General features: G+C 37.0%; 1 protein-coding gene across 1 annotated transcript; it reads right to left on the reverse strand.

Moving 5' to 3' along the window:
- Positions 1 to 10,888: 10,888 nt before the first annotated feature.
- Positions 10,889 to 12,599, reverse strand: LOC145012978 (microbial collagenase). The gene is made up of 4 exons (XM_078971771.1): positions 12,302 to 12,599; positions 11,651 to 11,833; positions 11,488 to 11,547; positions 10,889 to 11,251 (listed from the first exon to the last, which is right to left on the reverse strand). Exons 1-4 carry the CDS (start codon positions 12,521 to 12,523, stop codon positions 10,970 to 10,972), a joined length of 747 nt encoding a protein of 248 aa, XP_078827897.1. The 5' UTR covers positions 12,524 to 12,599; the 3' UTR covers positions 10,889 to 10,969.
- Between the last annotated feature and the right edge of the window lie 2,633 nt (positions 12,600 to 15,232).

A 15,232-nucleotide genomic window follows, 5' to 3' on the forward strand; every position in this document is an offset into this window, starting at 1 on the left:
TATAGTAACCCAAAAATACAGTATCAAGGTTAGGATCCAACTATGATGATTCACAACTTAGAAATGGGATGATGAGATCTAAGTGTAAATTACATAAAGGTAGGTGAATAATGATTCACCAATTCCACCATAGGACGAAACAAACGAAGTGAAATTCCTAATTCCTTTTGAGATACATTGAACTATTCAATGTCATGTTTTAATCTCGGATTATGATCTTATATTTGTGACTAGGATATCGAGGATCACAAACAAGATGTGAATAACCACGCAAATGTGCTTGGTAACCTCATTGTCTTTATCATTAACTATTGATGTTTCGATAAACCACCCACACTCCATCAAAATGATAATTATGATATACCCATTACTCCTATTTATTAGTGCCTATTAGTGTGCTGGTAAACCACACATGCTCCACTAACGACCAATAAAGAATAATGTGCAATTTCATTGACTAGCATACTTTTCACACTTTTCCTAAAGTAACTAGAGTCGGGATTTTGTAAAATAATGTTCTAGTACTTTCTTAATAACATTATACTTTTAATGAAATTTAGTTGTCCTATCAAATCTGTTCTGCTAACGACCATCCACTAATCAAGGAAGCAGTGGGAAAGAGTGGACACCTATTCAACTACCATTTTATAGGCAGTTTCCTTATACCCCCCTAATAGATTAGCTTTGTGAATGAGACATACTAGCGATTTGACTGACCATATTCTTATACATATATAATATTTAACTTTTAATTATAATACATATATAAGGTGTGTTTTAAACTTTTTAAAATTTAGGGTTTATCTTAAAATTTACAAAAATTAAACTTTTAATTTAAATTTAAAATAAACCAAATAACTAGATTTAATAATTATCTATTAATTAAATTTTAAATAATTTATTAAATCTTGTAAGGATTATCTATTTTAATTAAACATTTAATTTAATCCTAATCCATATCCCTCTATATTTCAAAAAATAGGGTATAGGATATATTCCTTTTTTTTCTCAATTATCCAATTAGGTAACAATTATCCAAAAATTAAGAAACCCTAAAAATACCATGTAAATTTCGAAATTCAAGGGAGGAGGCTAGGGTTTCCAAAACCCTAACCCTAATTTTGATTAGGGTTCATGGATGCTAGGGTTTTTCGAAAAATCCTTTGAACCAAAAACCCTAAAAACAAAAATTGGCCTTATAGGGTTTAATAGCTATAAACCCTAATTTGCAATTCAACTAATATAGCAATTCAATTTAAAACAAAACAATGTCTCTGATACCACTGATGGGTTTTAGGTAAAACAAATAAACTAGAAAAACAATTCCTAAGTTCACATGAAACCTACTTTGGAAATATGTTTTAAGTATTGAACCTATAACTTTGAATTGAAAAACAAAACCCTAAGGAGAGAGGCTATTTTCGAAATTAACCAATTAGGGTATAAGAATTACATACCTTTCAATTGTTATAGCAAACAATTGGTAATCCTTTTGATCTTGATCTTCTTGGAAGTTTAGCACCACAAATATAATGACTCTAATGGAGTCACACCCAAAAGTGTGACATCCTCATTTTTCACGGCCAGAAAAGACCGATTTTCGATATTGTTGTTTGAAAATAAGAGTAATATTTTTCATAAAAGTGTTGTGGAATTTGTTCCCAGTAAAACATGATAAATACGTTATCAAATCATTTCTGAAGAAAATTATTTGTATTCATTTTAAAACATGGAGGATGTCATCGTCAATACAGGAACATAAGCATAAACAGAACTTACATTCATTATCACTAGTGATTTATACCTTCTTAATCTCTCGGTGTAATGTGACTTCATATCAACATCTGTGATATAAATAAATTGAGTGGGTCAGGTTGGGAAACCTGGTGAGTACATAGGGTTTTCAACCCACAATAATATAATTATTATGTTTAATCATCAAACAGTTAACCCAATTACCCATCCTCGTTATCTTCTTTACTCTTAAGGGTCTGCCCTAAGAATCAGCTATTTCTTATTCATTCATTCCTAAGGATTATCCTAAGGAATAGGTACGAAGTCCATCGTTGTCAATGACATAGTTGTCAAGCACATCTGCTAGTTCTATCACTTAGGCGCAACTGCCATAATTGTGATATTCTATATGAGGCGTAGCTGCCAGTTTTGTCCTTCGAGCACGGTTGCTAGGGTTATCTCGTTTATTGGAAGTATCGTTTTTTAGAGTCCACTCGCAATACATGTCAATGGGTTTTTAGAGTACACCGATGAACACATCGTTCACAACACCTACAGGTTGTGAGCCTGCTAGTGTTCCACTAGACTGTCTAGAATAGTCCGTGGTTGTCATCCATACTCTGCTGGATGACGGGGCCATCATTTAGGAATAAAGGTTCTCACATAGTCCACCTCTCACCCTTACCTCATGGTCTATATCATTTCTCAACTCATCATCCAACTCATATTTCATCTACTCATGTTTTACCCAACATATTTTATGGATATAAAATACATATACAGTTTAAATCATTTAAAATGTGTATAAAATCTTTCATCCAGCATATACGGCAAGTATTCAGACAATATGCACACATATCATGTAATTTATATAAAATACTTCATATCTATGTGTAAGATGAAAGTAACTATGCACTCACCTGGTAAGGTGGTGAGTCGGCACTCGGACAACACTTCGTTACTCTCAAAACAATTATCCCTTGACGAAACCTAGTATCATTACCACTAGAGTTTAGTCTAACGTTTGACGAGACTAGTTAATAGTCTAGCTATTATTACTATTATATAAGCGTTAAACAATACTTATATAACCCATAATAATAGCCTAAGTACTTATTATAAGTTCCTAATAACGTTACTAAAATTAATTAGAAGCTATATTAAAAATAGCGTAGGCGTAGCTCACTTACAGAGGGTTTTATAGAAAAATGGGTTTCGCTTGGAGCAGCGTTTCTAAACCAAAAGACCCTTTTTCTCGGGACTCTGGGAGCCTCGGGGCTTCCTTCGGGTGTTAGGGGGTTCACCTAGGCTTTAGGGGGTTAGAAACCCTAGAGAGAGAAAGAAATTAGAGAGAGAATGAAGATTTTGGTGTGAAAATCCGACAGGCTTCACCTCCCTTTTATAGTCACTTAACTTCGAACTATGTTGGGCGTAACTCCGAATAAGAAGGCCAGCTCGCTCCAGCTATCTCGCATCGCATCGGAAGGGATAAGACCGAAGGTATGTTGGGCGTACCTAGCCTCGGACGCGGGCATAGTGAAGGGGGGCGTGTCCAAATCCAAAGCGAGCACTGATCAACGATGGAAGGTTCAGAATGCGCCACGTCATCGCTTCTCTCATCAGCTTCGTAAATCCGACTCCAAACTTCAAAAAATCGTATCTTTCACATACGAGCTCTGTTTTTTATGTTCTTTATATCCACACGTAGGCGGGAACGTACTCTACAACTTTCGTTTAGACTCTGTCGGCTAATTTTGAATTTATTTTAAAAGTTATATTATTAGCAGGCCAGGACAGGGTTAGTCCGTTAATAATCCATAACTTCTTCATCCAACATCCATTTCCGTATGTCTTTTTATCATTACGCTACTATCAACGAGATCTTCGATTCTCGTTTAGGTTGTGTCGGCTAGAAACCGCTCGATCTAATATTCGAACTTAGGGTTGTACAATGCTAAGACGAAACTTCGAAAAATCATAACTTCCTCATACGAAGTCAGATTTGGGCGTTCTTTTTATGGACACACTTAGTTTAAGATATTCTACTACTTTAGTTTAGATCACTAAGGCTAAATATTGCTCTATCATAAATTCACTTTTTACGCTTCCCAGTGTCATGCCGGTTCCGTCGCGGAACTTCGACGGGCCATAACTCTCATATTTCGGCGTTCTTTATATGTACGAAACCCTTGAGACATATTCTATAACTTGGTTAAGATTATTTATTCTAAATAATATTTTGTCAAAAAGTCATTTTCGACCCCTATTATATCTAAATTGACTAGTTCGGATCTACGGGCGTTACAATTATCTCCCCCTTAGGATTATTACGTCCCGGAATCATCAACAAAATAGGGCTCACATGATGAATCCATAATTTTTATCTTCATCTTAAGTAATAAACGTAACTTTGATGTTTCTTTGAACGAGTATCTAACTCTAAGACTTCCTGACTGCAGGCGGTGCTCGATCTCGCTCCCGCTTTATGTCTCATCTTAAACCTTTAATCATGACCTTCGATTCAAAATCTCGATCCTTACTGGAGACTCCTTCTTCTTCTTAATGCACTTAAGATAAGTCCTTTGATTTCCCCAATAAATCGAAGGGTCACGTTCTAATGACCTTTCATCGTATGTTGCAATGCTTAGACTCAGGTCTTTTATAGTCAAATTCTAGAACAGATTGCACCTTCCTTCATGTTCTAATGTGATATAATCACATTCTAGTATTTCAATCTACAAGCTTCTTACTTTAACGGCGATTCGTGATACTTCTATTGATCGCTTCGATTATCTTTTATTTCAATCTTCTGGCTTAAGTCAGATGCTACATCAAACTTGGTTCTCTGAACCACGTAGCATATTCATCTTAGTCGGACTCGATTTGATATGACTACTAGATCGGGATAATAATCATCTTTTTGTCATTACCGAAACGATGGTAACGACGTACTTGAATAAAACGATATCAATTACTAGTTTCTTGGTAACCTTATAACTTTCCAAGATCCAAGTGTGAGTCCTGTGCTTCCGGTAGTATATACCTCTACTACCTTTCACACTTACTCATACTCGTCCCAAGTATTGTCTCACAGTTTATCCACGTCACCATGCAAGAAAATCACATAATCATTTAACACAGCAGATAACAAAATGAAGGTTTTATATTATTTCTTGAAACGATTACATATGTGTTCAAGTTCCCCTAGACTATGCCTTTAATAGGCTACATCATATGATTCTATCCCTTTGGTTGCTTCCTAACTCGATCTTCGGGTATGAATTCCTCATCCTTGATTCCTTGCGTTGTTCTCTTCTTCGTCGAGGATCATGTGGAATGCTCTTGCTTTCGGTCTTGGCGACACATTTGGCCTTGTAGCCCTTCTCTCTTTGGGCAGTCTTGTTTGAAGTGCCCTTCCTCATTACATTCATAACATACCCTTTTGTTGAATGTACATTCATTAGCGTAATGCCCATGCTTTCCACACTTGCAACAAGTCACTTATTCGCCACATTTTCCCGAGTGTTTCTTCTTGCACTTATCGCACCATCTTGCTTCACCTCCTCCTCCTTCGAACTACTTCGAGGATTTTCTATTCTCATTAGACTTTGAAGATCCTTCAAATTTTCTCTTCTTGCCAACTTAACTCTCTCCAGTCTCCAGAACCTTTTCCCTAATCCAGGTCTCAACACTCCTGGCTGCCCAGATGGCGGCTTTCAAGGTGGTTGTTTGCTTGACCATTGGACCAAAGTCTGCTGGTAATCCATGGGCAAACTTGTTGATCTTGGAGACCTTAGTTGGAATTAGGTAAGGAATAAGCTTCATCTTCTCCGTAAAACTTACAGCATACTCGGTCGCACTCATCCTTCCCTTCTTCATACTCTGGAACTCATTGTTGATCTCCAGAAGATCCTGCTCAGAGCAGTATTGCATCTTTAATTACACTAGTAGATCTTCCCAAGACATCTTGTTTGCTTCTCCCTTGGACATAGTGTTAGCTATTAGCTTCCACCAGCTCAGTACTGCAGACTTTAACAGAGGGACCGCAAGGGCGGTCTTCTGTTTGTGGCTACACTCGAAACTTTCAAACATTGTCTCCATCTTGGAGATCCAATCCAAGATGATCCATAACTTCTTCATCCGACGTCTGTTTTCGTCCGTCTTTTTATCATTACGCTACTATCAACGAGATCTTCGATTCTCATTTAGGTTGTGTCGGCTAGAAACCACTCGATCTAATATTCAGACTTCAGGTTTCGGCGTTCTTTTTATGGACACACTTAGTTTAACGTATTCTACGACTTTTGTTTAGATCGCTAATGCTAAATATTACTCTATCGTAAATTCACTTTTTACGTTTCCCGGTGTCGTCTCGGTTCCGTCGCGAAACTTCGACGAGCCATAACTTATTCGTTATAACTTGGATTTTGGTGTTTTTTATATATACAGAACCCTTGAGACATATTCTACAACTTAGTTAAGCTTATTTATTCTAAATAATCTTTTTTCAAAAAGTCATTTTCGACCCCTATTATCTCTAAATTGACTAGCCCGGATCTACGGGCGTTACAAAAAGCTAGCAAGAAGAAAACTTGAAGGAGAGAGGCTAGGGTATGTAAAAATCAGCCTAGGGTTTCTTCAAAGTAGGAGTGACCGATTTTAGGTTCCAGGAGGCTCCTTATACAGCTCAGGGATCTAGGGTTAAGGGAAAACCCTAATGTTGCTTTGCTTGGGGCCTAAGCTTATCCAAAGGCCTTATCCAAGACCCTTGGACGAAATCATTAGGGTTTCCCCTATAGATTTAGTCCACCCCCTTCCAAGGAGGTTCTGGAACCTTCCACTCAACTATTTGATAATTGCAAACCAGTCCCTGTACTTTATAATTAATACTGTTAACCCCAAAATTAATTCTAATTAATTTCTGGCTAACTATTTATTAAACATTATGATTTCTAATTAATATATTAATCTGTTAACATATTAATAAATCATTTATATTAATTTATTAATCTTATAATAAATCAATATCTCTCCTTTCATAATTTCCTTGTCCAGATGTTAGGTTTGAAGGCAACCTAAAAGGACTGTGTTGCTATCAATTCAAGTACATACCAATTATAGTTATGGGCTTAGACACCTAATCCAACAGAAGTTCCACGAGGAACTGGGCACGCGACTGCATTTTAGTACAACCTACCATCCGCAAAACGACGGCCAGAGTGAGCATACTGTAAAGATTCTCGAGGATATGATTGGAGCTTGTGTTATTGGCTTCGGTGGGAGTTAGGACTCCTACCTACCTCTTGCAGAGTTCTCCTACAACAACAGATTTCATTCCAGTGTTGGTGCTCCACCATATGAGGTGTTGGATGGACGAAGATGTCGCACCTCAGTATGTTAGGGTGAGATCGGTCATAGGGTGATGGGACGGACATAGGTAGTTTTGCAGACTACCGAGAGGATTCAATAGATCAGACAACGACTACAGACCCCTCAGAGTCGGAAAAAGAGTTACGCTGACAGATGTTGATCAGAGTTGGAGTTCTAGGTGGGAGACATGGTATTACTGAAGGTCTCACCCTGGAAGGGTGTGATTCGCTTCAGGAAGAGGGGGAAGTTGGGTCACTGATACATTGGACCTTTTTGGGTTATTGCCAGTGTTCGAAAGGTGGCATATAGACTGGACCTCTCGGAGGAGCTCAGTCAGATTCACATCACTTTTCATGTTTCGTAATTGCGAAAGTGAAAACTGGATGAGGAGGCAGTAGTGTCGTTAGAAGATATTCAGGTCGATGAGCGCCTGAATTACGTAGAGAGGCCAGTGGCCGTTCTGGAGAGGAAAGTGAAGGTTCTACGGAACAAGGAAGTACCTTTGGTAAAGGTACAATGGGAGCACTGGAGGGGATACGAGTGGACTTGGGAGCTGGAGGCAGAGATGCGGGAGCATTATCCGGAGTTGTTTACTGCAACAGACTTCGAGGACGAAGTTTACTTCAAGTGGGGGAGAATTGTAACATCTCGATTCCCAGGTATAATTTTAAAAGCTTTATATTCATTTTACTGAAGGAACACCACGAGTTGGAGGCCCCAACTCGTCGTGTCGAGCCCAGTCAGCCCGCGTGATTTATGAATTCTACTCGTCGAGCATGGAATCCCTAAATTTTAGGGTTTGCACCCTATTTAAAGAACTTATGGGCCGTTTCTAGCCTCCCTCATCATCAATACAACCAGATGTAACCCTAAATCAAGTCCTAAACTCCCATTGTGTGTGTTGAGAGCTTGAAAGGTGTTATTTGTTGATTTTGGAAAGGAAACTTGAAGAGTGAGGAGCTTGGATCGAAAAGGAGGAAGTGGATCTATCATCTAATTCGTTTTGGCAACCAATCTGAGGTATAAAGCTAATACCTTGATCCTTTCATGCTTAGATCTTCTTCTATGGACATTTATGGTCATTTTTGGGATTTAATGGAGCCACTCTTGGGTTTGAGCTTGTCACAAGGACATGGTCTTAGATCTGGACTCCTCTAGGCCCCAAATTCATAAAGCTATCAACTTTATCTTGTATTGGCCTTTCTCCATGCCCTAAACCTCACCCAAGACTTGGTTTTGCTGTTTTAAGCCTTTTAAGACCTTGCATGCACATAAAGTTAGCAACTTTACATGATAACTTCACCTTAGGAAGCTAGATCTACAATTTGGAGCTTTAGGGTAGCTTAAAAACGTCTGAATGGGAAATAGACTGAAGGGACTCGACGAGTTGCATGGTCAACTCGACGAGTTAGATGAAGATTGACCGTTTTTGGTTTATGCATGGACTCGGCGAGTCTGTGAGATGACTCGACGAGTTAGTTAGGGTTTTTTCCCAACATTTGAACACCGCATGGACTCGACGAGTTACTTGGAAACTCCGCGAGTCAACTAGGGTTTTCACAAATTCTCGAGTTTTGGAAGAACTCGACGAGTCAGTGGATTACACTCGATGAGTTGGGTTAACATGGACAGTTGACCTTGACCGTTGACTTTGAATTTGACCAAGGGTTGACCAATTTGACTTCTAGGGGTATATTAGTAATTTGGAAATTTATGGAAGTGGATTATTGGTGGATGTAGGTGTTTGAGTTTGGAGCTGTACTTAGGGAGTTTGACATTATCATCCCGAGCTACTTGTGAGGTGAGTTGTCCTCACTATACTAATAGGGTCGAAGGCACAAATACCGGCTCTTTTCTGATTTGTATCAGGGTTTATTGTATGATGATATGCTAGTGACCTGTTAGGTCGATATCCTGGTATATATGCTGATGTTATGCTAGTGAATTGTTAGGTCGATATCCTGGTATATAGGATGATGTTATGTTAGTGACTTGTTAGGTCGGTATCCTGGTATATAAGATGATGCTATGATTAATGATCTGTTATATTGGTTTGATTGTTATATATGCTAGCGTATGATATTTATGTGCACATACTCTCTCTCTCTCCCTCTCCTACACCTTACCCCATGTTCTCTTCTTTCCCTTTCCCCCTTCCATCTCGTTTTACATCTGCAGATCTGAGAACTACTGAAGCTAGCATTCCCAGGATTACTCATCCAACCAAGGTGTGTGAGTATGTTGATTTCAACTGGATCTGCATGTGTGTATGTGTATGGCGATTTCAACAACCAACTTCGAAAATCAATCAACAATAGATCTTCGAAATCAATCTGTTGATCCTCTAATTTCAGATGAACCAAATCCATGTTATTAGTCTCAAGCAGTGTAAGTAGGTTATTGCAAAGTATTTGATTTAGATGATGAATCAATATCCCAATTTGCAAATCAACAAATGATCTATTTTACCTTACGGCGACGAAGGGTGTATGTGTCTCGATCGTGTCATACTCCTTGTTGCTTCCCTTGGGAAATCCTAAACTCGCTCACTTTCATCATTCGATTGCAGGTAGAAATCAAAGAACTGGACCGCTATTCTTGTTTGTGGCTCACCTCTCCTCCTTGAGGAATTGAATTTTATGTCAGATATACTATTGAAGAACAAATGAGTGCTTTTAATTGTTTGTATTTTTTTATTACAAGTGATGGTGTTAGCTATTACAATGATGGTAAGTGAAGATGGTGATGTGGGGATCTTGATGAATAGTAGAGAAGAAGATGGTATCTGCAATGGAGGTGTGGTGTGAACTTGATGATGATGTGGAGAAGATGGAACCCAAACCGTTAGTTCTGATTGTGGTGTTAGTGGTTGATTTGTGGTGGCTGGAAGGAGAGATGGTGGTGAGGAGTTGGGTTTTGAAGAAAACGAGAGTGTTGAAGAAGATGATAGTGGATTGTATCTTTGATACATACATACATATACATATATATATATATATACATATACATATATATATATATATATATATATATATATATATATATATATATATATATATAGAGAGAGAGAGAGAGAGAGAGAACCCCTTCTTATTTTCTTAATTACTAAAGTAAATAAATTAGTATTAGATTTAAAAAGAAATTAAAGAAAAATGGAAAATAAATACCCCAATGGTATTAAAGTCATTTTACTATTTCTATTTGGAAAGACCAAAAACGCAACAAAGCTAGCTAAAAATGACCATCAATCCAAAAAAATCGTAGTTTGGATTAAAACCCCCAAAAAATGCATACCACATGACCATTTTTGCAATTTTGTCTTGAGATTATTATATTCCTATACTAATTAAAGAATAGTTTTAGTATTCTTGTGATACATGTCACTCTAATACAACCCATTCTTAATATTATGCCTCGTGTCATGGAGATATATTAGGCAAATCACTATCACAATTAATGATGATAAGATTTTAAAGAATATAATTTAAACTTTTATAGAAACATTACTTTTCTTAATTATATGTTAAATTTGAAGTTATAAATAACTTTAAATTTTAGATATATCTCTTAATTAATAATTTATTTAAAATAATTGATTAATAAATATAATTTTTTACGGGAAATCTCCAATAAAGTCAAAATGCAAACTTACTTTTGCCGGTTTTTAGGACTTTTTCGTAAACAAAAATTAGTTTAGGACTAAAACGTAAACCGGACCAAAATTTTAGGACTTTATTGGAGATTTCTCAAATTTTTACTATAAAAGTTTAATTAATTTAGTAACTATATATAATTTGGTATGGTATAAATTAAAGTAAAAATTTATACACAAACATTTAGAAAGCTACATACATACACATACACATTACACACGGCGGCAACGACACCAAAAGGCGGTGCCCCCACTTCTACCCCGAGCTACAGCAATTTCTTCATCGATGTAAAACCATATAAAGAAGGGATTCTTTGTGGTTGGTTCAGTCTCATCGTTTCCTTTAATGTTTATTTCAAACGGGTTGAAAGGTCCCACCTTTATCCGAATAAGCTCAAATACAAATGCAAGTATTCTCTTTTTCCATGAAAATCTGCCTTCAAATGTTAGGCACCCAAGAGGACCCAGGTACACACCGTTCTCGATCCTCCTTGCCTAAATATTAGTAGTATAAAATGTTACCCATGTTATCATCTATTAATACAATCACGAATTTGGTTTTCAAGTAACTGTTTAGTAAGAGTTATTGATATGAATTAGGAATTGTGTGTTGAAGTAATTGTTTTGGAATATGAATGAAATATTTTTTTCCTCCACTTTTCAATATCAATTTATGCTTGCTTAATCTCATTAGAAAAAAAAAATAATAATAATAAGTTCAGGATGCTTACAGCTGCATCAAATCTCTGAACAGCGGTAATGGGGAAGTATTTGCCACTTTTCAATCCTTTCTGTAGAATAATAGTATTAAGCACCCATTAGAGTCATCAAACAAGGATACAGAAAACAGCAAAATGCATAATACATATGAGCTACAAAGGATCAGTGGTTAACGTCAGCTGTAAATATAAGCATCCAAGTTCTTCCAGGGGATTCTGATCCTCCAAGAGTCTCACAAAACTGTGAAGGGTCGAGTTTAGCCTTCTCCATCAATTTCAGAGCAGACAGAATCTCAGTAGCTTCAACCTTTCTAGTCTTTGCAGCTTTCTTCAGTACTTTTATGCTCTCCTCAACTTCCTGAACAAGACTTACCATTATAACTCACTCACTCGTATCAAACACAAGCAACGATCATCATTAAAATAAAAAAAACAATTTTTCATACATACCCAGGTTTGATTACAACCAAGAAATGCATTTCAAATTTAATGTCAATCGATTACTTTCCCAGTTCAAAAAAATTTAAGCATTTTGGTGGACAAATAATACAAGCATCTTGTATTGTTTATTAGGGTGTAGCATCTGTTTTCATCAATGACCACAATCATGATGTTTAAAATTAGATTTATGAACAAATCTCGAATGGGTGTTTAATGAATAAAGTAATGCAGAAATCCCCAAAAGAAATATACTCTCTCCTTCTGAGTTTGACTGTGAAATCTCATCGAAAGAGACTAGCGTATGTCTAAAATGGCATAATCACCCTAGTGTTAGCATTTGCATACCCTTAATCTTGCCGAATTTCGTGAAGGGGGGAGTGTGTACCTTACTGGCTGTTGGTTGTAAACCAACTTCATCTTCTTCTTCGACAATAACAGGGGAAGGGGATTTCTGTTCTTTCTCATCAATGGTGGCTTTGATCTTTGTTATGGATGATCTGAAAATGGGGAATTGGGTCGGGTTGTAAAGGAGAGGGCGATTGGGTGGTCGCAGAAAGAGGTGAGCCGAACTAGAAATCACCACACATGGGTTAGCGAAGGAAAACATAGAGTGTATATGATTGTTGGTGTTGTAGGGATTTGGTGAGATTTTGGCAAGTATGTGCGCCCACGATCACTCATTGTTATTTATGACCAGCCATGTAATCTCATCCTTTGTAGTGATTTTGTCAAACTTTAAGAAAATTACAGAAATGGTCCCTTGGTTATGGACTTTTCTTGAATCAAGTTCAATTTTTTTTTTTTTTAATTTGCATAGAACCATCTTTATAGTTTCTTTTTATCATACAGTTAGTCCCCGTGTTCGCCTTCTCTTCCCTTGTCTCGCCTCCACATCAAGATCTCTTTCTCTAGTCGCCTCAACAATCTCTTCCACAGCCCTAATGATTGTAGTCCGCTCCTCGAACTTGACAGCCAGCCTATCAGTGATCCGACCAATGATACCAGACAACTCTTCTTCTAGTAAAATTTGTGAAACTCCTGTGGCAATCCAATCGCGTAGTCATGCGTTGTCCGCATCAATCTTAAAGGATTTTGCTTCCCATCTAAACATCTGCATTCTATTAAACAAAGACTAAACTGTCATCTCATAATCAAAGTGTCATCATTATGCTATAACATTTTACATGCTACGCAGAAACACACACACACATCAACCCTCTACCAACTTCATAGAATCTCTGTGATTCTTCTCAATTCGAGTATGGATCCTATTATTTCAATAATATGGGTCCAATACTACATTCCACACATATACATACTTTCCTCAAGAATCACCTCGGATTCTCTAAGTCACTTCCATATGACTACGCTCATAAGTCCTTGCACTAAACCGTGCACTAAGGCACTTCCTAGACTCTCCTAGGAGTTCACTTCCCATATAAGCACGTCCAGATACTATTCCTAATCCATTAAGAACCCTACCTCACCTTGTTCGCATATGCAAAGGAAACTTCTACTAATGTCAACTAACTACCTCACAAATACAACCACATGCAACAAAGATTAAACAGTCCTTCAACTGAAAAATCCTATACTACAATGGTTAGAATCAAACAAGAGTTGCACAATAAAGTCAAATCAAGCATTCTAAAATTATTTAATCTTTGTGGCAGACAACCTAGCATATTCGCTTTATAGTTAATTAACATCAATACAAGCCTTAAATAGCATAAATCAAATAGCATTCGAGCAACAAAACCAATTGGTAATAAGGCATCATAAGTATTAGACAGTTCTCATATGCACTTCCTGAAGATCCTGATGCATCTATAATAATTCACATATCATGCACAAAAAAGGCATCTTTCCCTAGCAGGCATTCTAGCATCCAACCTGAGCATATCCTTAATCTAGCTTCTAGGATGCGTACTATACTATAACACATATAACATATCAACATATTTAGGTATTTTGGGAATCATTTACTTAAGCTTGACTGATTGCATGCATCACAACCCCTTTTCTTTATAAAAACAATTTAAGAAAATCATTTTCCTTTTTTAAAAGATTTTATAAATCCTCTTTTTGATTTCAAACACGCCGGAAAGTGTGTCTGAAACCCTTAAACCAAGGTTATGATAACAATTTGTAATGTCCTAAAAATATTAGGTAAAAATTTTATTTTTAAACAACCAAAACGATTCGTTTATTTGTTCAAAAGATAATCAGGATATAAAGTATCAACAAAACATCAGAGTGTATCAAATAGATAGTGCAGAATAAATCTTCGGGGGATGCATTACGATAATGTCGGGCACATCCCTTTTGAACCAAAGGTACCTGAAACATTTTAAACATGAAACTATAGGCACAAAGCTTAGTGAACTCTCCAAAATACCACATGCCATACATAACATAACGGTTCTATCTCAACCCCAAGCAAATGTTATGGGCCAAATCATAGTCTTACAATCACTTCCTTCCATGGGCCAAATCACGGTCTTTACTTGTATAAGTGTCGGGGGTCAGATCCTAGTCTTCCATACATGTGTCATGGGCCATATCCTAGTCTTCCATACATATGTCAGGGGCCAAATCTTGATCTTCCACGCAAGTATCACAAAGACACCTAGCATCCTACATAGTATAGTGAAAAAACTCACATCACAACATAATCAACAGCTAACCAACTCACATAGCCAAGAAAATAGGTGCCACACACCACCTACTGAATCACACAAGGTAAACCCTTAGTCTACCTTCTAAAACTAGCAATTTGACCAAAAGTCAAATCTAGTCAACAGTGAACAGTTAAAGTCAACATCAGTTGACCTCCACATCCACGTCGTGGCACTTTCTCGACAAAACAATAAATTTCAACATTATGGTAATTATGCCACCACATCGTAGCAACTACACAACGGAAACTTAATAGATTAAGCTCTCAATATGTTAAACCCTTAGCTCATATTTTCCAGAAGGCTTCTTGGGACATTAATGGTCCATAAAAATCCTTGATTTGATGACATGCATGTCCAATGCATATCATTTGCTTAACTAGGTCAAAAGTGGCATAAATGGGAGTCAAGACCATGCATGAGCTCAAAGTAACATAACTTAACATGAATGTAAATTGGCTAGCAGGCTAGTATTTTGTCGAAATATTTGCCGAGTCCATAATAAGAATGAGGCATACGTTTTCTCAGCGGAACAAAGAGCAATAGTCGTCGCTAATCGGAGTAGCTGATTTGAGGTTTATACCTCCATGATTTCTTATTCTTAGAACACTTATTGCATAACATGTCTTCACAAATCT

Source organism: Lactuca saligna, chromosome 8, assembly GCF_052625555.1.
Source record: "Lactuca saligna cultivar CGN05327 chromosome 8, ASM5262555v1, whole genome shotgun sequence".
Lineage (NCBI taxonomy): Eukaryota > Viridiplantae > Streptophyta > Magnoliopsida > Asterales > Asteraceae > Lactuca > Lactuca saligna.

Coding starts and splice junctions, on each gene's coding strand:
- LOC145012978 (XM_078971771.1), bottom strand. CDS start 12,523: ATGTTTTCCTTCGCTAACCCATGTGTGGTGATTTCTAGTTCGGCTCAC. Junction 11,834..12,301: donor TACAACCAACAGCCAGTAAG/GTACACACTCCC, acceptor AGTCTTGTTCAG/GAAGTTGAGGAGAGCATAAA. Junction 11,548..11,650: donor TGCTTATATTTACAGCTGAC/GTTAACCACTGA, acceptor ATTATTCTACAG/AAAGGATTGAAAAGTGGCAA.